General features: G+C 41.1%; 8 protein-coding genes across 19 annotated transcripts in view; 2 read left to right on the top strand and 6 right to left on the bottom strand.

Moving 5' to 3' along the window:
- Positions 1 to 2,230, top strand: part of LOC120457689 (GTPase-activating protein skywalker) — a 41,302-nt gene extending 39,072 nt beyond the window's left edge. For 6 of the 12 annotated variants that reach the window (XM_044006836.1, XM_044006835.1, XM_044006834.1 and 3 more), the window contains 4 exons: positions 70 to 156; positions 1,335 to 1,493; positions 1,599 to 1,819; positions 1,881 to 2,230. In XM_044006836.1, the coding sequence (XP_043862771.1) occupies positions 70 to 156; positions 1,335 to 1,493; positions 1,599 to 1,819; positions 1,881 to 2,022 (609 nt within the window). In that variant the 3' untranslated portion in view covers positions 2,023 to 2,230. Of the gene's footprint in view, positions 1 to 69; positions 157 to 639; positions 697 to 1,334; positions 1,494 to 1,598; positions 1,820 to 1,880 lie in introns of all 12 variants that reach the window. The other 6 variants (XM_044006838.1, XM_039645184.2, XM_039645183.2 and 3 more) reach the window with 2 other exon arrangements.
- Positions 2,231 to 4,521: 2,291 nt separating this feature from the next.
- On the bottom strand, positions 4,522 to 5,744 carry LOC120457691. Its single transcript, XM_039645187.2, has 3 exons — positions 5,464 to 5,744; positions 4,901 to 5,059; positions 4,522 to 4,835 (listed from the first exon to the last, which is right to left on the bottom strand). Exons 1-3 carry the CDS (start codon positions 5,519 to 5,521, stop codon positions 4,609 to 4,611), a joined length of 444 nt encoding a protein of 147 aa, XP_039501121.2. The 5' UTR covers positions 5,522 to 5,744; the 3' UTR covers positions 4,522 to 4,608.
- Positions 5,745 to 5,969: 225 nt separating this feature from the next.
- LOC120457802 lies at positions 5,970 to 7,958 on the bottom strand. Its single transcript, XM_039645299.2, has 3 exons — positions 7,378 to 7,958; positions 7,088 to 7,261; positions 5,970 to 6,501 (listed from the first exon to the last, which is right to left on the bottom strand). The coding sequence occupies exons 1-3, from the start codon at positions 7,427 to 7,429 to the stop codon at positions 6,281 to 6,283; spliced, it is 447 nt and encodes a 148-aa protein (XP_039501233.1). The 5' UTR covers positions 7,430 to 7,958; the 3' UTR covers positions 5,970 to 6,280.
- A 314-nt stretch (positions 7,959 to 8,272) lies between these two features.
- Positions 8,273 to 10,293, bottom strand: LOC120457803. The gene is made up of 3 exons (XM_039645300.2): positions 10,137 to 10,293; positions 9,905 to 10,078; positions 8,273 to 8,647 (listed from the first exon to the last, which is right to left on the bottom strand). Exons 1-3 carry the CDS (start codon positions 10,195 to 10,197, stop codon positions 8,439 to 8,441), a joined length of 444 nt encoding a protein of 147 aa, XP_039501234.1. The 5' UTR covers positions 10,198 to 10,293; the 3' UTR covers positions 8,273 to 8,438.
- A 2,168-nt stretch (positions 10,294 to 12,461) lies between these two features.
- Positions 12,462 to 14,208, bottom strand: LOC120457817. Its single transcript, XM_044006759.1, has 3 exons — positions 14,037 to 14,208; positions 13,551 to 13,727; positions 12,462 to 12,795 (listed from the first exon to the last, which is right to left on the bottom strand). The coding sequence occupies exons 1-3, from the start codon at positions 14,095 to 14,097 to the stop codon at positions 12,587 to 12,589; spliced, it is 447 nt and encodes a 148-aa protein (XP_043862694.1). The 5' UTR covers positions 14,098 to 14,208; the 3' UTR covers positions 12,462 to 12,586.
- Positions 14,209 to 15,413: 1,205 nt separating this feature from the next.
- LOC120457805 lies at positions 15,414 to 16,199 on the top strand. The gene has a single exon (XM_039645301.2). It carries the CDS (start codon positions 15,442 to 15,444, stop codon positions 16,180 to 16,182), a length of 741 nt encoding a protein of 246 aa, XP_039501235.2. The 5' UTR covers positions 15,414 to 15,441; the 3' UTR covers positions 16,183 to 16,199.
- Positions 16,200 to 16,229: 30 nt separating this feature from the next.
- On the bottom strand, positions 16,230 to 21,331 carry LOC120457806. The gene is made up of 4 exons (XM_044006825.1): positions 21,178 to 21,331; positions 20,565 to 21,124; positions 17,025 to 17,237; positions 16,230 to 16,951 (listed from the first exon to the last, which is right to left on the bottom strand). The coding sequence occupies exons 2-4, from the start codon at positions 20,956 to 20,958 to the stop codon at positions 16,734 to 16,736; spliced, it is 825 nt and encodes a 274-aa protein (XP_043862760.1). The 5' UTR covers positions 20,959 to 21,124; positions 21,178 to 21,331; the 3' UTR covers positions 16,230 to 16,733.
- A 1,725-nt stretch (positions 21,332 to 23,056) lies between these two features.
- LOC120457819 lies at positions 23,057 to 24,116 on the bottom strand. The gene has a single exon (XM_039645319.2). The coding sequence runs from the start codon at positions 24,058 to 24,060 to the stop codon at positions 23,230 to 23,232; it is 831 nt and encodes a 276-aa protein (XP_039501253.2). The 5' UTR covers positions 24,061 to 24,116; the 3' UTR covers positions 23,057 to 23,229.
- Between the last annotated feature and the right edge of the window lie 168 nt (positions 24,117 to 24,284).

Below are 24,284 nucleotides of genomic sequence, written 5' to 3'. Positions count from 1 at the left end.
GGTTCATTGGCTGCATTTGGGTGCATTCTGTTAAATATTTCATCCATCACGATTTTGTATAAACTGTAGGGTGAAAAATCGCCCGGTCATAGAGCCATCGCGATGGGCGTTTATCCCATACACAATCTGAAAAGTCAAGCTTGTAAGAACGAAGATGTAAGTGAAAGTCAAAGTCCACTCCACTACAATAAAAAGCCAATAATTCCCACCGAGATACCCACAAAACACACTATATTCGTATAATATGTATACCGCCAATATATTTTGAAGCTTTTGGCTCACGTTTTTACCCACATTCCGTTCAAGCCACATAACCTGCATGTAGTGCCAGAATTCGTTTTCAATCGATTTGAAACAAGTTGATTTATTTCATTCTAAAAGTTTCGTTTACATTTTTATATGATTTTGCCATCATTTTTTAGATTTCCGTGTAGTTGGCAATTCGTTTACTATTAACGATGATCTCTGAGTTTTAATTACGTCAACCCAATTCTTACCAGAAGGCATATGTTAGGCATATAAAGGGCATAGGGGAGTCAGCTAGCACATCTATAAGTCGATTTCATGTGTCCCCCCAAGATCTCATCCGCCACATTTCATATAATTTTTTGCTATATATCCATCTATATCTTTTCATAGCATTTTGGTTTGCCGGGCACAAAGAATTTCATAAAAACCTGGACGGATAGACAATTTGTAAGCATTGCATTGCATATTGAAAACCCTCCAACCTGTTTTCCCCGTTTCCATTGTCATTACAATCCATACCGTAATCCCATTAAATTGAATGCAATTATTCCTTTGAACACCTATGCAAAATTCCGAAAAAGTTTTTATTCCGTGTCGTCTTAGAAAATATTTTAAAAGTCCCTGTCTATGTAATAGTGTCATTGTCCTGCTGTTATTAATTGTTAGTGGTCTGCATTTCATCTGAGAATTGGATGTGCGAGTCGCACAGTAAATAGTATTAAATTAAATTCATAAGCTTACAGTTTGAGAGCCGCTGAGCCACAGTTTAAGATGCGCTGCTGCCGCGCCGCTGCCGCTGCTTACAGTTGGAATTGAACTGAACAGTATATTCTCTGTAGTTTTTAGGCCTCATCGACAGTTGTTGCCTTTTATTACGTAACCCCGGCTTTTAGTTGTCTTTTCGTTGAACTTTTTGCCTTTTAGTTCATGTTCTTTCACTCTAATTTACCCACGCCAACGTATTTTGTTCTGTCATTGGCTAATTGCTACCCCTTTCAATACGTTACTCGTAGTTGTAGCCAAGTTGCAGCCTTCAATCGTGCTTGGATGAGTTCCTAACAAATATGCCATTCGTTCTCCCATAGCTGTTCACGCTGTGGTCCTGGCTGCCCGTGCGGATAACAATGTACCAACCGGTGCTGCTCTACACCACGGAGGAGCACGGCTGCTCGCTGACCACGTTCTACGTTCGGGTGGAGCAGCATGAGCCCACGCTGCTCATGATTAAAACGTGCAATAATGAGGTGAGTTTCAAGGAGCTATTAATGCCAAATACTAAGGTTTTTTTTATGTGAAAACTTAATATGTAATATTTGAATGGTTTGTTGTAAATCAAATGTTGCTCTTAGGTATTTGGTGCCTACTGCTCCTCGCGCTGGTTTGAAAGAAATGTAAAAGATGACAAGGGCCAGCGACAGGCCTACTTCGGTACCGGCGAGACCTTTTTGTTCTCCCTATATCCAGAAAGGGCCAAGTACCCATGGGTCGGCATTGAGGGCGACAAGGACTTGGGACACAGTTCCGAGCTGTTTATGGCGGCCGACTCCAAGATGATTACTATTGGTGGCGGGTATGATTCATGCTGCTGGCTGTATCCGATCTTATAATTCAGTCTTCATTCTCTATTACAGCGAGGGGCAGGCCATCTGGATGGACGAGAACATACGTTTCGGCAAGACGGACAGCTGCAAGACCTTCAACAATCCGCCGCTGTGTCCATCGGGCGACTTCGAGATCCGGGTGCTTGAAGTCTACGGCTTCGTGGGCATCTAAAAACATTCTTAGTCTGACCGATATTGCCCGCCGATGATCAAGTGCTCAGTAAAACTGCTCGACGTTCCCCCGCGTTTCCCTAACCAACTCAAACTCCTATATTGCTTTCGTTTCCACCCATTATTGGCGTACGCTGATGGTACCAAGATGAGAAAATGTGTAAACATTTCTAAAAGCTTATTTACAATAATGTATCGAAGGTGGCCAAGCAGCAGTAAATGCCGCCGTCGTCGTGTTAATGTTAAATGTTAGTGAAAAATGCAAAACAAAAACAAATTATATATTATATAATGGAAATACTCTGTGAGTTCATATTTCAAAACGAAAAGCTTTGAAATTACAATACCCTAGTTGTTATAACCCCTTTACATATATACATGATATCTATACAAGTATATATAAAATGAATTATTATAATGTGTATATTTATATGTAAAGCGTATTTCTATAGCCATGTACCCGGAGCAAAGAAAAAAATATTCCTTAAAAATTGAAAGCAGAATTCAACACCGGAAAACTGGGGCTGCAACATCATTTTTGTTTGTTAGCGTTATTATTTCATTTAATTTATAAATACTTAGTTTTCTTTCTGTAAACCAAATTTACTGACTTGACTGAATTCGTTATTAATGTTATTAATATTATTATTGCTACGTGTATAGAAAGTGTAACTTGTAAATTGCATTGAAAACAACTAAATGTTTCTGAAAGTTGTCCCATTTGGTCGCAAAATATAGAGATAAAGTAAAACCAAACCTTTTTCGTTTAGTGCTGCAGCTGACGCCAATGATATAGTCAGATATTACAGATATATACTACAACTATTTATCCCCAAGTAATAAATATAAGTCTAATGTCCTTAAGCAGCGGAATTTGTGGTCGGTTCAAAGTTCAAAATATGTAGAAGGAAAGATTAGGCAGTGGAGAGCTTCCACCCATGTGCAATTGATCTCAAAACGAAAGGAAAAAAATAAATGTATTAAATGTTGAAGGCTTCATAAGTAGGCATACACAAAAACGGAGAACAATCAATAATTATTTTAAGAGTCCATTCCATTTTGCATACCAACGAAATTCTTTGCTCACCTCCACCTAAAAACTGCACGCACACAAAAATTTTGCACATTTTTCTAGTCAATTTTTATGTTTTACAAAAATAACATGGTGTGTCTCCTCCCATTTCCCTCTAACTGAACACTCATTTGCCTTTGAGTGGCTGCAAATTCCGATGGCTTATTGATCGTTGCACTACTCAAATGAATTGTTACATTTTAACGAAAGAACTACAACGAATTGAGGGGAAGGGACAGAAATGATCACAGATTGCAGAATGTGATCCACAACTATTTCATTGAGGAGCTGGCACTCCACAATTCCCGAACCCAAATCCCATACCCTACAAATTATTTTGCCAACCCATTATAACCCAGGTCAACTGCAATCAGTGAGAGTACTGAAAGGCGCAGCAGTGGAAAGGCATCTAAAATACGAATAGTTTCAGGTTTTAAATAAACTCTGTGTGTTGTTGTTACTATGATTCAATGTATATGTGTACGCAGCATTATATAAACGAACTATATTATATACCCAACTACAAAACAAGTTGATCCATACATTGCAAATCTGTTTGTTATTTGTTTCTGAGTGTGAATCGTGTTGAAACAATAAATTTTACTATATTTGGTTGACTAATGCTTACACGCTGAAGATATGAATTGTTGATAGAGTTTAAGTCGCGGAGAGATTGACGTGGATGCCACAGCATGGACGCGGCAGTTGTATTCGAAGGGACACCGCCAGCATGGACAGTATTTGGTGAGGCATAAACGCAAACACAATCTTTTGTACATAAATTGTTTTCTATCTAAATTGTTCTCAATGTGTAGTTTATGTACAATATCTTGATAAATATCCATATGATTATATTTGAATGTTATTTATGTATAGCCCAGAAGTGTTATGAATATAATCCGCAGCTAAACCCATTAAGATAATAAACCAAGATGTTATCTGTTTACCTACATACAGAAATCAATTGACTAGAAATTGAAACCCAAATTGTGCGTATCGGTTTGGAAGTGTTATTTTTTATTTATATTATGAATATTTTGTAATTAATGATCCTAATTGCAATCCACACATACACATACTTACATACACACGCGAATAGAGTAGGAGACGAGTAAATTTTATTCAATAAATTATATTAAATCAAACAAGTATAATTATATTATATAAATATATATATATGTTAAATCATTTTAGTGGATGTATAAAAACAATGGAAAGAAAATCAAATAAAATAATAATTACAAAAATATTAGCTGTTTGATTCTATGGGTCTTGGGCTTGAAGCTAAATTTTTAAAATGTTCAGTAGGACATTGATAACATAAGACATCTGCCCTAGGAAGGTAAGACTATTGGTTTAAAGTTCGGTTTCCTCTTGTTCAGTGCCCTTTGAAGAGTATATGTAGTCCTGTTAGTTGGTTGGACAGAAAAACAACAATCTTTTATACAATACTTTAGTATATTATGCTTAATAGGAAACATTGAAATACCACCGCCGTTTCACGCGACTCTCATTTTATACGTTCGCAAGTAAGATAAGCAGTCCGAGTAGCGAAAGGGCGCTGACCAGGGGTAGAGTGGATAATGTAGCGGCTGTGTTGCACAAATCCGTATTGCAGAGTGTGCAACCCAGGAAATTCATAAAGGGCACCACAGGATCTGGTCCATCGTCGCAACTTATGCCTATCGGTGAGGCATCGCCAAAGTAGCAGGAACGCCTCACGAAGCGCGTGTCTCCTGGCACTGCGACAAATGCGTCATTTTGTGTTTGATTGTCTTGACACATTTTCCCAAAAGTATATACTCACTTCCCTCGTGGTACTTGGTAAGGCAAGTGGCCTCCGCTCCCAGGGATCGCATGTTCGCCACCACATCGCAATCCGTCGTGGATATGTCATCGCCCGCAAACCGCTCCCCACACCCTGGATTATTGACGGAATCACATTCGTAGCAGGTAATAGCACGGGCTGATGACGACATGCGTAGATATGTGTGTCCACGGCAGCATACAGAAAAAAAAACAATTGATGAGACTTTTGATGAGACTCTTTATCATAAAGAAAGTAAACAATTGGATACACAAATTCCTGATGTTCCGCAACTTTAAGGATTAAAACTGGAACTTCCATTCCCCTTCAGATGTCTGTTAGTTCAGATTTGCACTATAATTCTAGCACCTTTTATACTTTGTATGTAACCAATGACTAACAGATAAAGCTCTTTATATGATTTTCGTTACAGAACAGTTTCCCGCAAAAAAGTCCAAATAAATCGTGTTGGCATATCCCGTCTGCTTCTGAGATATTTCAAGGTATGAACCAAAATTTTGGTGCTTCCTGCATGAGTGATGACTGGCGGGCGCGAAACTCACCTGAGCTTGCCAGCGTGACGAGCAGAAAGAGGGAGGAAAGCGCTGCCATCATCGCCATCGTACCGCCCCGAAAACAGTTGATTCCACTGTTTTGTCGGCGGTCGCGGTGAGTCAGTATAGCTATAGCTATAACTATGCGATGCCGATACGTGCGCGAATACAGATGTTGTCTTCTCGGATGCCGGACCGATTTTAATCACATGATAGATGCGCTATATAGCCAGAAACCGCCGACCAACGACCAACGACCACCGACTCGAAGCGTTGCACACACGCGACTGAACTAAACAGAAACTGAACTGAACGTGCGAACAATCGCATTCAGAATGTGAATTTGATTTTCATAACAGATTTTCACTTCTCCATCGTTGGCATTTCCCTGGCCTACGCGTGTTGACATAGTGCCCTGCCCTGCCCTGCCCTGCCCTGGCATGCCCTTTCCTCGCCAATACAAATATTTCAGGCAAGGTTCATTAGTGGCATTTGAACAAATAAACAATTTGGCATTCTGTGTAAAATTAGTTTTTATTAGTTTGTATTTGGATCGGTCGAAAATTGTTTGCCAGCTTTTCGGCTCATGTGTGCTGATGTTGCTCATACGCCATGTTCGCCGTTGATTAGCCATTAATACGGTGGGGCAGATTTGACTAAATGGTTTTGTGGATGGAGTGCTTTACTAATGTGGGCTCTACTAATTGATGGGCTCTACTAATTCTGGGAATTGGGTTTACTTCTAAATTGAACTAGGTTTACTTAAGCTACTGTGCCTTTTAATATTCACTTCAAGCTCCACATTTGCACTTAGTCTTCTGCCGCTTCAGAGCAGTTGAGGTGCCAAGAAAAACAAGACCAGACTGGCGAAGATTTTCCATTTATCCACTGGACCTCCGTTCGATCCATTGCAGTAGTTCTCGCTGTCGCACACATGACAACTTGAATTCTGCACCGCCGTCAGGGTGGGGTCCATTTTGCACCACACATCGGTGGCATTTACCTCGCCAAAGTAGCAGCCTCTGACGATTTTACGTATGCCATTTTCTGCAGAAGCAAAACATTGAGTTAGTCTACTTTCGGGCTGAATTTTCGTAAATAAACATGTTTTATTGTCCGTCTTTAATAGGCTTATACGAAATGTCTACGTATAGTCCAAAATATCGATATTGTTGGAAAGTCTACAACATTTTTCTGAAATAAGGTCACAGCTTTCTGTATATGCATGTATATAATGTATGAATTTTTCACATAATTAATTTTATTTGTTTTGATTGCGTCAGAAATCATTTAGGAAATTATTATCTGAAAGGTAAATACAAATCTCAGACGGAAAACGTTTCGAATGTTTAATGATTAAATAGACATTTACACTTCAGGAACACCGTTCTTTATCCTCTGGTTTCTTAAACTGGATATTAAATGACGTTGAATAAATGGGCAATTACCTTAAAGTATGCTTGGTGGGTACAAAAACTTGAGTGGATTCCGTTATCTCCACCTTTAAATGTTTAATTCTTTTTTTAATTTTTCTTTTAAAATAGTTTCTTTTTATGCAAAATTGTTATGAATATGTATTAAATATTTTATTAAGTACGTTGTATTTTTGGTAAATTGGTTCGAATAAACTCACCCTTGAACACCCGTTTCAAACAGGCCGTGGCATTCACATTGAGAAGATCATTCTCCAGAAATCGCGGCGGAGCAATAAAGGCGCAGTCGTATTTGAAATGGTTCTCGACTTCGAAGTCGTCGCCGCAACTAGCCTCGTATACGGATTCGCAGGCGTAGCACTTGATGGCGTAAGCTAGTGGCATTGGGAGATGGGAAGAGCAGAGATGCGTCTTATTTATGGCAGAAATGAGATCACAAACGCAAAGTAAAAATTTGAAAAGACCAAATCCAAACAGAACAACAACAAACCTGAGGCCAGCAGCGAGATGAGCGCGCCAAAGAAAAGTAAATAATGCGGCATAGTTGATGGGGAGCAAATCGGTTTGCAACCTTTCTCGTTGGTGATTGGAATTGGTTTTATTTGATTTTTATGGTTTTATGGAAACAATTTCAAGTGGCGGGATTATTTATAGCTCTGCTCAGCGCAGTTGACGCGATCCGCACGAGGTTTGAAGATACAAAACATACATCCGCTGACTACAACATAATACGAGAATACATTTTCAATATTTTCAACTATATAGAAGACTTTTTTATATTTATTGGTCTTAGCCTGCAGGAAAGTAAAATGTAAACACGCGTTGGCAATTTCGCCTAGATTTGATTTTCCTTGATTTTTCCCGAGTTCCCGGCTAAATTCTTGGAGCCGTCAGTCAGTCGACGTCCGCACACGAAATCGAACTAAAAGAATGCCAAAAGAAATTTCCAAATTCAACTCCTTGCCGTTTTTCTCTTTTTGTTTAACGCTCTCTTTTTTCTGTGGTGAAAACACTTTATGGCCATTTTGCCTGGCGTCATCGCTCAACGTTTTAATTTGTCTAAACTTAATGAACATTTAGTGTTTTCCTCAACTGAGTGCAGACTTGACGCAGAATTTATAGGCGAGGGAAAATGCGTGTGTATGGTCGATGCGAGTAAAATCACAGAGAGAACTTTTCAGCTTTTCAGAACAGACGGAAATGTTCTATAATCGTCAGCCGAGCCATAGCCATTTCCAAAAGCATATAGAGAGCCCTTCAGAAGAGACGTGGATTGAATGGGGCCAATTTCTGAAGTGTGCCCAGGCACGCATGGATTTTGTGCTTCCCCAACTGGAAACCTATCAGCTAAAACTAGCAATTAATCTTCCAATAACCATACAATATTTTCAAATAAATAAAGTGACGTTTAATGTGGGCAAAAACAGTTTAAAAGGGTGTAACAATTACAAGAGATTCAAAGGTGACTAAAGCAGGCCCTTAAGGCTTCCCATAAGCGAACTCGATATAGTTGGGATAGCACTGCGGTACTAAAACATGCTCCTTCCTAGCTCAGGCCAGCAGACGGGCCAAGCCAAGGAAGAGCAGGATTACTCCGGCGATGGGGGCCAGGGAGGAGGATCCGTTGCACTCGTCCTTGGTGCAAACCTCGCAGCTCAGCAACTTGTTAATCGTCAGGCTGGGATCCGTCTGGCATCCAACCTTTGTGTCGTCGATGTTGCCGAAGTAGCAGGACCTCACGATCTGGGGGTTTCCCGGAACTGCAAATGATTGGTAAAAAATAATTTCAAAATAGGTGTAACAGAGCAAAATAATTAGTGCGACTGTCGGCAGTTATTTACCATCAGAAATTACGACATTAAAGTGTGCTGTGCATACTGATGTGTTCGATGACTATTCCGAGGCCCTCATTTTCAGACTCTCTATGCTATTGGATTCTATTCGTATACAGATTTTTCAAGCTATAAGGTTTATTCGTACTTCAAACACACCCTTTGAATAAATATTATTTTTTTGGTCTGTCTCTGAAGGTTTTTACAATCGGACAACTAATTTTTAACTTAAAAATTACAATTTATACCTATTAAAAATAAATATTAACTAGTATTACACATAAACATTATTAATTTATAGTTACTGTCATTGTATATGCAGCTCGCTATATAATTCCCTATTGATTCTAGTATAAATGTGACTAACTTGTGAGCTGAGTGTGAAGGTGAAGCCAATTGTCTGCCGTTTAATTAAAGCTGACGGTGTATTTAATAGCAAACAAATGACTTAGGCAATGTTGCAGTCGCCGATCACAAATAATCCCAAGTTTCCAGTAGCAAAAGGGAACTGGGTCCAATTATTTACAAAACCATAAAGCCCTGTGGAGTATTTATGCTTGGAAATGGCTGGGCAATCAAGCAAATTGTGAACAAATCATGCAAAAAGGTACTGCTGTGTTAATGTCCATTGTTCATGGTGCATTTTTAATGAAGGGCACATATTGCTGTGGGACAGCGACTAATCTCCGTGGCATTGAATGTGAACAAACGTATAGTATAATAAATCGGGAACTACATATATTATAAGAGCAATATTCCATTGATAGTGAGTACAGTCTACCTTATCTGAACCCCCTCCTTACATTTAAGAGCATGTCCCATTCATCATGCGTGGTTCCTTCCAAAGTCAATGTAAAATATATATTAATTTGCTATAGCAAGTCGCTGATTTTGAACCGTTCTAAATATATTTCGATGGTAATCGTTCGGATTATCTCTTTCTGTTTGCATTCGTTAATAATGTGTCAAAGGCTAATATATCTTTGATTTTTGGGAATTTGTTTTTATTTTCTTGCTTTAGAAACGAATTGCGTTCTAAAGTACCAGTGAAAACTTAATTATGCTCATCGTGAGCATTAGCGCCAGTTAATTAATCAACCTAAATTGCTTAAGTGAGGATGTATTCGCGTGGGCAACCGATACGATGAGATCATAGTTATGGGCGATCCCGACCCGATTACTTACTGTCGATGGTCTGCTTCATGCAACCGGTGGCGTTGCGAACTGGGAAGAAGCTCTGGAGGAATCGAGGAGGAGCCATCTTGGTGCAATCCAACACGAGACTACTATCTGACTTTATGTCCTTTCCGCACTTGGATTGAGACAAGGAATCGCACTGATAGCACTTAATGGCGTACCCTAGAAGTTGCACACTATGGAGATTATTTTGAATTGGCAATTCCTTTAATGTTCATACCAGTGCAGGCTACGGTGGCCAAGACGGTGAGAGCCAAGATCAATTTTGCACTCGACACCATTTTAAAGCTCTGAAACTATTTTTTGGAAAAATATTTAAAGCAAACCTTGACTGCACGGCAGTTGGCGAGCGTTTGCAAGACTCATTCTGGCGTCCAAAGCGTCCAGTCTACTTTCAAATTTTTCATTCAGTATTCCACTCACTCGAAATCGAGCTTCCACTCAAAGTAAACGTGAGTGAGTGCCAATCTGTGTTGCGTGTCTGTGTTCTCTGTTTTTATACCCATTACTCGTAGAACAAAAGAGTATACTAGATCCGTTGAAAAGATCTTGTTCATAATCACCTGCCGAATCAATCTGGTCATGTCTGTCTGTTCGGGCATTTATAGGGAACTAATATCTAAAAATTTAAGAATAATAAGGGAGAATGCTATAGTAGAGTTTCCTACTATCACATACCCTTTACTCAGCTAGTGGAAGTTCGAACGATAAATTTCAAAATTTGCTGGAATATCAGTATAAATTGGGGGAAAAAATAATAAAATGAAAATACCCTTTAAAGGTTTTCAAAAGTGTGTGGGTGCCAGTTTTGGGCGGTTTGTGGTCGTTAGAGTGGGATGACTAAATCTTTTACTTTTACTATTTTAGTATACCCTTTTACTCTAGGAGTAACGGGTACAACAATGCCAGTTTTACAGTCGCCGAAGCAGCGTAAGTTTCTTTCAAAAAAATTAAACGCCCACACTTAAAACAATTCTCTTTTATATTATTATTTGTCGGAATAACGGGTAACTGATAGTCGAGGACCTTGACCATACCGTTCTCCCTTGTTGAATAAAAGCTGTCGCAATGTTTTTTCTCATCAATTGACATAGAAACGGAACGCATGCATACATATGTAAATATCAGAATTTTTCGAACTTGTTTAGGGTGATGTCAGCAGTGTTTGTAAATTATTTTTGTTTGTTATGATGAACTCAGATTCGGGGCTCCTGAAATCGCCTAAAAAAAGTTCATATGGTCTCTCCATTTCAAAGAGGTTCCTTACATCTCTGGAATCGTTGACTTCTAGTAAACCAGTTGGCCTTTTCAGCAAAATGCGCATTTTCAAATACATTTGAATACTCTGCTAATTTTCTATGTTTTGCTAATTTCAGCAATTAACAACATTCTGAGCTGTCCCCTATCTGGGGACTTGGCTTATTTATCGAGAAACTCACGCCCTTTTATCTTGTTATATTCATACATACGTATGTGCAAATGTTTACCTGCTCAGAGATCAGTGGTTTGTCTGCTTCTATAATTAAAAATCCCATTTCTTAAAATCAGCTTAGTCCCTTCAATACGCAGCCAACGCCTTGTTGAAAAGTCTTCAGTTAATTGGTTTATAAGCTTATTTTGCGTAATGTATTTGGTTTCCTAATCTTTCCCGAACATGGTCATACACACAGTTAAATGGCTTTCCCACAAATTTCTATTTTCTGCAATTAAGTAATTTCTGAAATGATGCCAAATGAGTTTGAGTTAATTGTGGCACGCGGGGTGGAGAGTCTTTGGGCGACTCAGCTGGCAGAGCCCCTCTATCTGCAGAAGTGATCTCGGATCTCTCAATTGGAGTTCCTTGACCTCTGCGGAACTGCATTTAACACTTTGTAAACTCGAATCCGAATGGTGGAAGAGTTACTGAAACTTAGCTTGCAAATGAAACAGAACTCAATTAAATGTAATTAAGAAGGCAGACGTGCATAAATCCCACATCTCGCTTAACAAGGGGCAAAATTGAGTGACCCCTAATAACGAACATACTGAACATATTTTGTCTGATCATGTGGGTGCACACTAATTAGATCCCAGGTGTTTCACACTGCAACTCCAGACATATCACTTGATCCAGCTTCTGTTTCTCTCTGAGTCATTGAACGGCTTCTGAGTTTCAATGTGACTCTACTTAAGGCGAGTCCCCGTACAAACTGCGACTAGTAGAATTCCTATTTTTTTAAATAAATACACTTATTGAGGAATTACTCATGTCTGATGGTGATGGTGATGATGGGCGGGAGCGAAGCTAAAAAGTAAGCTGATTTGTCATGGTAAGGGAATAGTAATCATGAGTCCAATACGTGACCGAATATGTGTTCCTTTCAAGCGCAGTATTCAATTTAAATGAATTGCTGTTGTAGCGAAATGGTTTTTCTGGAGTACATCATTTTGTTTTTTCATGTTAGACACATTCATATGATGTTTTAAGTAGCCGTTCGCCTAGGCTTTTATGAGTTGTATCAAATGATCCAATACAACAGCCGGCCAGTAACAAAAGGATGCGATATATTTTGGTATGTTGCTATGACAACCATTTGTCCCGCATTTATTATTAAAATAAATCTTGAAGAAATTTACAGAGAACAAGATCGTTAAATACTACCCACAGGTAATTTATAAGCTAGTTAAGTTCTAGGCCAGCAGACGAGCGACGCCGAAGAAGAGCAGGATGGCTCCGGCAACGGGGGTCAGGGAGGAGGATCCGTTGCACTCGTCCTTGGTGCAGACTTCGCAGCCCAGCTGTTTTACGAAAGGCATGGAGGGATCCGACTGGCAGCCACCGTGGATATCGTTGATGTCCCCGAAGTAGCAGCTCCTCACGATCTGCGGATGTCCGGCCACTAAAATGGGATCAGATTGTTTGGATTGAGCCATTGGGCCAACAACTTTCTCTGGCCGTGGTGGCTGAATGAACCCATTGTACATTTGAGTTTGGGTACTTGTTAATTGCCTATTTATTCAAGTCGTATGCGTCAAGAACACCGTAGTTCATTGTCATGAAAAAACAAAGACCAAAAGTTTGCTTCACACCTAGATAAAACATACTTATAGTAATCTGGGAGTGCTTATTTTACTACTTTCCTCTGTGGTCTCAAATGCGATAGTTCCTACAAACTTTTTATTTAATTCCCATCATTAAATATAGAGCGTACGGAGCTTGGCTTGAAACGCGTAGAAAAACGATCACAATATTTTTGACGGGTTAGTTTGTTAAGCGATCTGCCTATAAATCTATTCAGAAATGCAAATTTAAAAGTCGAAAAGCTTGCAGCTTGAGGCGTTCTATCTCGTCGCTGCCTTTATTATTTTTTACGCGATCTCGAATTAGTCCCACAATTTGATGTAATTGCATGAAAATAAGACGCAAATAAACGTGACTAGTTATCACGTTAAAAGGGAAAAAAGTAGCGCCTGAAAAGCTGGTAGCGAAATTATCACGCATGACATCAGTGACTAACACAACCCGATTTTCTGCGATGATCTCAGGGGGTTGGGTTGTATCGCTTAATACGAGTTTCAGTCTCAGTATTGCTGACATAAAAAATCTTAAAATTCTGTTATTTTCCTGTGATAGTCCTAGGCACTGTGAACTCACCGCTTTCAAGGGTCTTCTTCATGCAGCCAGTGGCGTTCCGCAGGGGGAAGAAGTTCTGCAGATAGCGGGGGGGTCCGATCCGGGAACAGTCCAGCAGCAAAGTCTCGTCGGCCTCGAACTTCAGGCCACACTTTGGCATCGTGAGGGACTCGCACTGGTAGCACTTGACGGCGTAGGCTATGGGGCATAATGAGGCATTATTGGATTAAAAAGTGTATATATATAACGCCTTGAATCGATTAAAATCGAGATAGGCGCCTAACTAACTTTGAGCGAATTGTTAAGCAAAAAAAGATAAAGCTTAATAGGGCTAAACAAAATGAAGCCGAAGAAATCTTTGGGAAACGATGTACGAATAGCGTGGGACTAATACACTTATAATACCCGATATATATTTATTAATAGTAATAATAAATTCTTAAAAAATCTTCTTGAACTCCATTAAATACTAATTTTCCACAGCCAACACTTTTACACCCAACGCACCCGAACAAGCCAGACTGATCATAACGGCCACGGCCAAACTGCATTTCAGAGCGGACACCATTTTTACGAATACTTCAAGTGCGGCAATTGCTTTTCGAAAATGAATTTTTTTTAGAGTCAGGCACGATTATCAACCGCCGTCAACGATGTCAGCTGAACGTCTGAAATTGTCTGGAGTTGGAGGTTGTAACAAAAGCAATAGCGCAGTTCAAGCAGCAAAATCCCCTCTGAAATAATGAAAACGACTCAAAGTTTCCGTCTCATAATGCGTTCTCTGTTTTTGTTTTGAGTGGAAATTTAGTGCTTGTTTCTATTATTGTTCCCAAGCCTCTGCAACCGGTTTAAATTGTGATTTCGATTTTACATTTTTTTTTATTTTTTTATTATTTATTTTGCATTTGACGTTAGTCTGTTTGTTCTATATGTCATTCCTTTATTATAAAAATTAAATGTTCCTCAAGCTTTCACATTTACTTATTATTTAAATGTATCTCACCTTGTAGTATATTACTACATATTTGAGAATGAATGTAATGAGTCAGAAGTAGATTCATTAACATTCGATTCCCAAAGCTTGTATCGATACAACACTCTAGGTGACAAAATATTCGTGTTTATTTGTGGAATCTGTACAGAGTGACAAATGATTATCCCCCAGAAAACTAAGTGCTTCTTGAAGACAGCTAACTCAAGCCAGCTTTTTCAGCTTCCGCCCAAAAGTATGTCAGCAAATGTAGAGCGATTTTACGTGGGCAAGGCTGACAAACATTCCTTTGGCCCCCTTATCTCATTGAGCACGATCGAAACCTAATGAGGCGCAGATGAGATGGGGTGCCACTAATCAACAACGACGGCAAATTAGCATAAATGTAATTAGATGGGGCTGTCTGGATAGACACGGGGCTTTAAATGGGTCAACGGAAGGCTGTGTTGGGGCAGTAGGACAAGGACAACGGCAGGATATCAGCGAGGGTTCCATTGCCTCGTATTAAGGTCGACTAATTGGATTCAAATTTTATGTGTATTTCGGATTAGTGAAACAGTGACGGGAATTCGGAATTCTCCATTTCTCTCATTTTTTCTCTCTTTTTTTTTACTTTGGAAGGCCCACTTGTTGGTGTTAGATTATACGAGGGGTCTTCGATGATTTTTAAAATAATCAATGGAAAAGAATATGTGATATATAAATAAATGCATTTACAAGTATGTTACAGCAAGCAGTAAAAGAGAACTTAGTATAACCAGCATCACCGCTTCAGAACTTTAAAAATTATTTCAGCATTCTCTTAGAAGCCACAATTGCCTTGAAAGAGCATGTGCTCATCTTTGCGATAGAACCAAGCTGATAAGCCGGGCCTAAAGATAACCCAGTTGCTCTTGGTTCAGTTGCACTTCCAGTTCCGAGATGCTTGCTTCGTTACTTTTAGTACTCCCCTTGCTGTTTACGCCTTCGTATGGTACTTTGGGCACGCAGGTGACCAGCTATGACAACAAACGGATGCTTCTTCTGATCGAGGGCTTCAATGGCACCGTATCCGAGCAGCTCCTTCTGGTGGGAGCCACGTGGGGAAAACTGAAAGCCGACTACCCCAGGGATGTGGCCAAAATCGAGGATTTGGAGGAGACGCTGCAGCATGTGGTGTGCCGTAAGGAGAGTAACGTGACAGTTCGTCACCACCTGCAGAGTTATCTCATTCGCGAACAGATCCGCGAGCATCTGGAGACTCTAAACAGCTCTGATCTGTTCCAGCAAGCCTTGCAATCGGAGGATCATGAGCTGGGCAAGTGGCAGTTGGCGATAGGACACCATTCCCGGAAACTCCATTGTTTGTTTGGGACAGACCAACTGACTAGGATCCTAGGAGTAGTGATTCGTCGGGCTTACAGCCTGGAGAGATCCACCAGGCTGGCCGCGCTTCTCTACCAGCTGTATATCGGCAATCGGGAGTCCTATTCTTCAATGGTGGAAGCCGAGTTGATTCTTTACAAACGATATAAGAGTGGTGAAAAAAATAGCCAGGAGTTCAGCGAATACATGGCTAAGCTCTGGCAAAGCATCCAAATTGAGGAATTCTATCCTGGGCTGGATCAAAACACGAAACAACGACTTGTTGACGCAGTTATAGACCTTCTAAAATTCCTTTAAGTCCAACCCACAAATGACACTCCGAGTGCGCGAGCTCCATGTAGTGTTTTCGGTTTTGTATTTTCGAGTGCTTTAACACCTTGATTTTAAGTGCGTGTTTTTCTTTGTCTAGCTTCTGAGATAATTACATAGGTGAAGGCTTGTGTTCTTTACATTAAAATATCATGTTGTACATTGTCTAATAAGTGAGTATTTACTGTGCTTGGGGGTTTAATCGCTACTGAATATTTTTTCATTTACTTATAGTTTCTTTCGTTATGGTATTGTGTTGTTTGTTAAAAGTTTGAATTGGATTTCTTTTGGAATTTGAGCTTGGCAAACATCGGCACTCGGCCAGGCAAACTATAAACCTATAAACGATCCTTAACCTTCCATCTGAATGTAAGCTAATGAGTGGTGGGGCTAGTGTCCCCGAAACTAAGTTAATTCGAGCTAAATGGAAACGTAAACGTAAACTTAAACGTAAACGTAAATCAGCAACAGCGCGGGCCGTGAGGCCAGGCAAAATATCACGTTCCAACTGAAAAGAAAAGCGACTGGGGATCCTTTGCTTAGATGGCCAACTGTTGGATCAGGGCCACAATGGGCAGAAGCAACAGCATCTGCAAAATGGATGCTCCCGCAAAGGCTCCGTTGCAGCGATCGGTGAGGCAGTCCTCGCAGAATATCCGGCGCACATTCTTCTCCGGACTGGTGATGTTGCACAGCTCCACGGGATCTGATTTGTTGGTGTAGTAGCAGAACCGCTTGGTGACCTGCTTGCCATTATCTGGAATTTGCATAAGAGTTGCCTTCAATTGTTTTCGATGTATATGTGGAAGTGCGACTATCCGATTACTCACTTTCCTCCACGGTCTTGCGGCAAACGGCCCGTTCGTGATCGGAGTTAATGGTGCTGTTGCAGCTCCTCAGCAGATTGATGTTCCGCTCCTTGATCAGGTCAGTGGGAATGTTGTCCTCCTGGAAGGTCACGTCGCAGAAGTCCTCCGCCCCAATGGTGTCCGAGCTGCAGTGCCAGCACTGCAGATGATGCTTCTGGTGCTGCTCATTTACAGCTGTAAAGTAGTAGTAATAATAATAGTAGTAGTAGTAATAGAAGTAACTCCATCGGGGTGACAAGCTTCAGTTGACCTCTTTCAAGGTGTCATATTTTCGGATCGCTAAATGCGACCAAAAAGGATATTTGTTTGGGAACTAAATTCAAAAGAGGGTGACATTGCTTGGTGTGCTTCAGTCAGAGGTTGACATCATCATCTTCATGTGCCGCCCCTTCGAGTCGCCTACTGCGAAAATTGAGAATGCGTGGCCAGTCGATGTGGCGCCCCAGTTGAGTTTTATTACGTATACGTAACCGAATTCTGGCTGCTGAAGGGCGGGGTGATTCGGAATTCGTGAAGCAGTGAATGAAGAATATCTTGCCAAGTAATGAGTTCAAACTAAAAGCACCTTATATTCTTAGTATTATGGTGTTTCTTCGTTAACTGTACCAAGTTGACCATTTTCTATCTTTACACCGTACTAAATTCTGTTAAGGTGTTGATTAATAATGTAGGACACACAACAAGTTTGCTTTTTGTCTTTTTGATATTTTTCCCTTTTGTGAAGATATTACTAGTTCAAAATGTTGTTTATTTTTGTTTTCATAATAATTTGTTATTCTTCCGTTCACCGCGTTCATTTCGCACATTCAATTAAGTTTTCACACCTTAAACATATGAATTCATATAACAAGCTGTTCGGATGAGTCTCAACTATTTTTAGAATTGGACAAATGATTTAATTAGTGCAAGAGCTCAGTTGATGTGTGAAACGGCGAGGGAAACTCCTCTAATTGTGTTGATATGATTGCGTGATTTGGCGCGACAGTAAATCAAGATCGTCAATCATGTCCTTGAAAGAGTTTTGCATGTCCTGCCCGGCGAAATTGCCAGGACATGCCTGTTTACCACAAGAAAAGGCAAACATGCCACGAGTCCAGTTGCTCAACTAGCGCACCTTGAGGGCAAACCGTCTTGTAAAGGGTGCCTTGAAGGAGTGGTGACTGTCAAATATTGACTATAACATATTTATAATCTTCCTTCCCAGCTAAATTACAGTATTACGCTAGAGGTGGCGATATTACGTATACGCTCCGCAGGCTTCAGTTGCAGTGACCTTGGGATGCCAGTTGGTTGAAGAGCCTGGCAGCCTTACATCGACTGGTCATATGCAAAATCCAGTGCCACAACCTTCCTACAGTTTGCAATCTTTCGGCTATTTTGTTTGGGGGTTTTTAGGGCAATTTCTGCTAACTGGCACAGCTAAAAGTTGTATAGTGTGAGTACAAGGTTGTTTCCCACAGCTACACACAGAAAAAATGATGTCTTTCAATTCTCCACTTAGGTGTGGTAATTAAGCAATTTAAAATTATTAGTCCATATACCCCGAATATGGTGAAAAAAGACATGGCCCAATACATATCCCTTAAAAAATTCGCAACACTTTTTTCCAGTGGCATCCAAGGTCGCCGTTCAAGGGTTATTTATCGCCCCCGCTTAACACTCTAAAAGCATTCGCTGAGGTCACGCACATGGCACGACTTGGTGTGGCTTCTTTTAAAGCAGTCCTCGGGTAATTGAAAGCTGAGACTTCTTTTGAAGGAAGTTGCCCTCCACGCCCCTGTCTGCGTTCCTTCGAAACACTCCACTTTTGCATAAGCAAGAGCAACCCCCTTAAATGTAGCGCAGGAATCACCAATATAATACGATACGGATCGGATGTGTGTCAGGATAATCTCCGCTTCCTGAACGAGGGTAGCCCGCAACTTTTGTCTGCCTGCACTATCAGTTTGCGCAAATTACGCAGTTGAAGTCGAGAAACGCAGAACTAACCCCCACGGAGACGGCCAGACTCTGACATAGTTTCCTGCCAAGTGGGGCTAGAGATTTTCCGGGGGATGTGGGATGTGGGATGTGGGATGCCAGATGTCAAAGACAGCGGGAAACTGGAGCAGGCGACATCCTGGCGCCACTCTGACATGCGCACTCCCCGAGTCTCGTAAACCCAGATTGAAACCGTAGCAAAAACAGAGCAATTAGATAATTGCAGGACACCGGGAAAGGCGAACTGAGAGCAACAGGGGGCCGGAGCTGCTGCTTCGATTCACCGCCTAATGACCCAATCACAATCCTCGCTCCTTAATTACCCTCATCAAAGTCAGGAGCGATTCAAAGGCATTCAACGGGCCATGGAAATATGGAAACTGCATTTCCATATCGTCGTTTAGATTCTGTTTGGCTAATCATGTGAGTCGTTCTGAAATGACTGTGAAAATAAATATCGAAATGTCTGGCAGTCGAGCGAATATTTGTATTTATAGGGCATGCAGGTTGCCAATCATTCAGAAGCGTGAAAATTCTCGAACTGCGGATATGCACGTGTATATATGGAACGATGTTCATCAAGGAAGCAATGACCCACGAACTTGATCTATACCTAATGAGGGAACGTGAAGTATATTATGAAATATATACTTTAAAATCAGGATGACTATGCAATTTATGCAGTACATTTGTTTTATTAAAAACAAAAATAGAAATACAATAAACAATTCAATACTCCTAGTTCCTACACTAAAAACCAAAACACTTCATCTTTTCATTTTAAACCTTACGCCTTACGCCTTACGCCTCGCAAAAAAGAATATTGCTCATAATTTTCAAATGTCTTTCTACACGTGTTTCTATCTTTCTCTTTCTACACGTTCTACACGTTCAATGCAAAATATACAAATAAGCGCTTCTATATTTGAGCCCACATACCTCCCATTAATGTTTCATTCTATTCCACCCATCCTTTATTAATTTGTTTACGACAGATAAAAACGAACCCATCATTTTAAGTGTCGTTCATAAATCTGCGTTCGAATCGAGAGAAACATAAATAGCCAAGTATATTTTATGGATTTCACCTGAAACTTTTTTAGTTGTAAGCCAAATTTTGGGAATTTGTATAAATACCGCAAGGGAAAATCGTTAAATGGACGGCGGAAAAAGTACATAAACAAATTTCGGGAAAATTGAAACAAATTTCATTCATGGGCTCTGGGTATAAAAACCATCACACCTCAAACTTTATGCGGATCGGCGACCTTGTGGGCCAGATGGAATTACAGGTGCACAGAAGAAAATTGCTGTCCGAAATGATGCTTAGTTTTGAGCACATTTTGTAATTAAGTAGGGTGTTTACTTTGAAAACCACTGAACTCTCAGAATTTTCTCTTTGCACCCGAACACTGCTGGAAAATTGGGCCACCTCTTGGGGGTTTTATGTTTACAAGGAGGCCTAAGAGCGTTCCAGTTCCAGTTTGCTGATCGCCACTTTGGACGTTGAACACATCTCACCTGTGATGTGCCAGGCATTGGCCAGCAAGAAAACGCCAGCCAGAAAGGCTTTCATCGGCACCGCTGACATGGCTGCTGCTTCCTTGGAATGTCTATGCGAATCCTTTGGGGATGCGGAACGCGACTTGGTGGCGCCTCTGCTGGGTGGTGAACACTTCCCGCTGGTCCTCCGAGGGTTGGTGCGGCTCCAAATCGCTTCGAGAGTGCGCGCGATGCAGACGGTTGCTCGGCCGAGGAACGACTGTGGATGTTGCCGAGGCTTCTTCGCCAGAGTGCCAGAGTGCCAGAGTCTCGCCGCTGAATGTTGCTGGCAGCGCGGTCGCGTCGCTGCCGCATGGCAGTGTTTGGCCCATGTTGTTGTTGCCTCGCTTCTGGGGAAGCCCCCAGTCGCCATGTCCCTTTTTTCCTTGGTGTCCAAGGGATTCCCACCAGACAGACAGCCAGCCAGACTCACGCATTTGGCCAGCGTTTGCCCTTTTTCCGATTTCCTTGAGGGCGCAGCACACAGTGCAGTTAAATTGATGACGTTTCATTTGGCAGCGTGAGGCTGTCATTGTTTACTGGAAAAACAAGTGAAGTAAACAGTGTTAAGTGAGCGGGTGTGTTTGCTTACAAGTATCCGGATGTAATGTAATTAGATTACTATAACTTTTATTTATAATTACATATGTTATTTATCAAATATTTATCAAATTGAAAGTAGGATAGAAAATACTCGCATTGTACATTAATTTTAGAGGTTAATAACCAAGCAAAACATTTAAACAAAATAGTTGTTCACGCCTTGCATCTACGCTCAAAATGCGTAGATTTAAATTTCAAAAGTAACTTGATGTAAACAGGAATCCTTATCAATCAACCCTTAAAGTAAAACTGTTATGTGTCAAAATAATATTTTAAATTCTTAATTTTCGATTAGACCGATCAGTTCAGTATACTTATATTAAATAATAAACCTATAATAATTAATTAACTAGATTTAAGCATCCAAAATGCTATAATGAAAACTCATTTAACATTATTTTGTGGCATGGTCACCCCAAAGCAGCGGGGTTTGCAACACCGCTAAGCGGGGACACGTCGTCAGCCACAAAAAGCTCTTCCTCCAGAATTTTGAAAAACGCATCATGTAAGTTTGATGACCGAAGTGCGAATGAAAAATTTCAGCAGGGTATAAACGACTTTTAAATGAGCTTACCCACGATCGGTTAACGCCACTCCGCAGGTGATTTAATCCACTCGAAACACTTCCAGGCACTTTGGGCAGTTGGCATATCTAGATCTGAATGCAAACAGCTATTATAAATGGTTGAAATCGCCAGCAAAAATGATTCATGAGTGCAGGATGCAGAGCCACAACATTTGGCAACTGCAGCTCGGCGGAATTAGCCAAATTTGGCAACACTCCTACCAAATTGGCGACACACGCACCTGGCAGATAAACGATTTCGTATGCAAATCTTGACACTAATCTGCGGCTCAGTTGCTCCTCCTCCCAGTAGTTCCATGTCCAAAAGTTGACAGAGCGTGAAAAACGCGCACGCACCCGCCAGTTCGCCAATGGAGTTGGTTGGATCGGATCGGCTCGGATCGGATCGGGCCAAGAATAGCCGGGGGTTAAGGCCTGATCGGTGGAAAGCGCGCATGCGCAGCGACCAACAGGCAACAGCTGCCCTCCGGGGCGTATGCGTAACATTCGATTGTCGATTCATAATATGTTTTCCAAAGCGGCTGCCCCATGATAAATGGCCAGTTTTATTGGAAACTCTGTACGACATTTTCGCCAGTCAACCACAAAAATAAAACTAAAGTCCAAAACAAATAAAAGCCGTGCGACAAGTTTAAATGGCCAAAAGCCTAGCTGCCACCCATATTATAAATTTATTTTGCGTTATTTCACTCGATGTTGCAAGTGTTTTTCTTTTTTATGACAGCCTTCGCTTTTCGTGCCATGTGACAAACTTTATTTATACACACCGCTGGTTTTATGCGATTTTAATTAAAGCATAATGAAATTATCAAGTGCCGCCTGTTAGACCCGAATTTAGTAGCAATTTGTCTTGGCATCAAAATTTGAAGCTCTGCAAATCCAACGCTCAATTGACGGGGTCAAACGTCATTGCGTTTCGCAAAAAAGGAGTTTGCGGATATTTCGAATTTGCGTGGTTGCCAATTAACGAATTTCGCCAATTGAATGACAGACTGAACTCATTTCCGCTTGCAGACCATAATTGTGTATACAAGCAGCACCGCACCATCGAGAAGGCGAACGAACGCTCCTCAAATCAAATGCAATGTCAAGCGCAGTGATGTGAGACAATTACTCTTGATTCGCCTGACAAAATGTATACTTAACGTGGGTTACAAGAGCTTAAGTCGCTGACTATGTGCACTTACACTCGTACTATTCAAATAATACTAATACTAATATACTAATCGGGCTGATGTCATTTAACCTTTCCGGCACTGTACATATATATTTCAATGATGGATATTCTGGCCTTAATGGGAGCAATTTAATTTTAAATATAAAATGCAGCAGCTAACACATAGGATTTGGCATTGTGCTATTAAATTACGCTTACATTTTCAGGGGAAGATATGGATAAACAAGGGAATTATAGTTTGGCCAGTGATCGGTTCTATTCTTATGTCCCACATCCGGTTAATTAGCACGGGGCACACATCCCACCTTGTAGATCCTGAAGGGCACATTGTGGCGCTTCTCGTCCAAAGTTATGAGTATGCAGTAAAGTAGTTGCTGTAGCTTTCGCATCCTGAGCACATACGGGGCACTTTCGGTGGCCTGGAAAAGCGGCTTCCCCCTCGCCTGGCAGTGAAAGAGGAAGAACGCCCCCCCGGAGGCGAACTCTGGGATAAGCCCAAAGGCCAGAGCCTGATCCCTCAGCTGGAGAATTCCCGTTTGCAAGTGCTGGCCGAAGAACACACTCAGTGCGGATCCCAGACTCTTGGTTTTACTGTACAATTTGCCGGTACTGAACTTTTCGATGTCCACCCAAAACTCGCGGCCATCAAGAAAGCAGGTGGTGTTCAGACACTCCAGGCAGAGCTCTCCTGTTCGAACCCAAAGTTGCCTGTTCGCCAAGCTTTCGTTGTAGTAGCCCCGCCCATTCAACATGATAGAGTCTAGAGCGCTTGAGTCCCAGGAATCCAAGGATTGAAAACTGCCTGCACAACAGGCTATCACACAGCATGCCAACGCCTGGCCAGGAGCTGAGGTCCTGCCGGATGCGGACTCCAACGAAGAACTGTTTTCCTCTGGATTCACTTGCTGTGTGGTGCCCCAAAGTGACCATAAGTGGTTGGAGATCTCCACCTCGTAGTGCTCCTCCTTTTCCCCACTTCTCCTCCGCAGACAACCTTCCGCATTGTGGTCCAAAAGCCTACTCCACGGCGGCAAAGGCCTCTCAGGGTGGGCTATGTCCTTGGCCATCGAACGGGTCGAAGTGGGTTTTTCATTGTGTCCTTGCCACATTTCGGATGTTGACGTAGGAGTGCTTGGTGTTTTGAGGCCAACTGGGTTTGGAAAAAATCAAATCAATTCAAATTTTCCGATTACCCCTTGCTCACAAGTAAAAGCATATACTAGAATCACGCACAAATTTAAATTTGAAAACACTCGCCTTGCAGCTTCTACATTGCCCCCGTTTTATTTTTATTTACATCAACATCGTATTCTCTTCCAATCCTGTCTCCTCC

Source organism: Drosophila santomea, unplaced genomic scaffold (genome assembly GCF_016746245.2).
Source record: "Drosophila santomea strain STO CAGO 1482 unplaced genomic scaffold, Prin_Dsan_1.1 Segkk79_quiver_pilon_misjoin1_scaf, whole genome shotgun sequence".
In the NCBI taxonomy this organism is placed as follows: Eukaryota; Metazoa; Arthropoda; class Insecta; order Diptera; family Drosophilidae; genus Drosophila; species Drosophila santomea.
The sequence above is the reverse complement of the archived record's forward strand: the minus strand, read 5'-3'. Positions and strand labels throughout refer to the sequence as shown.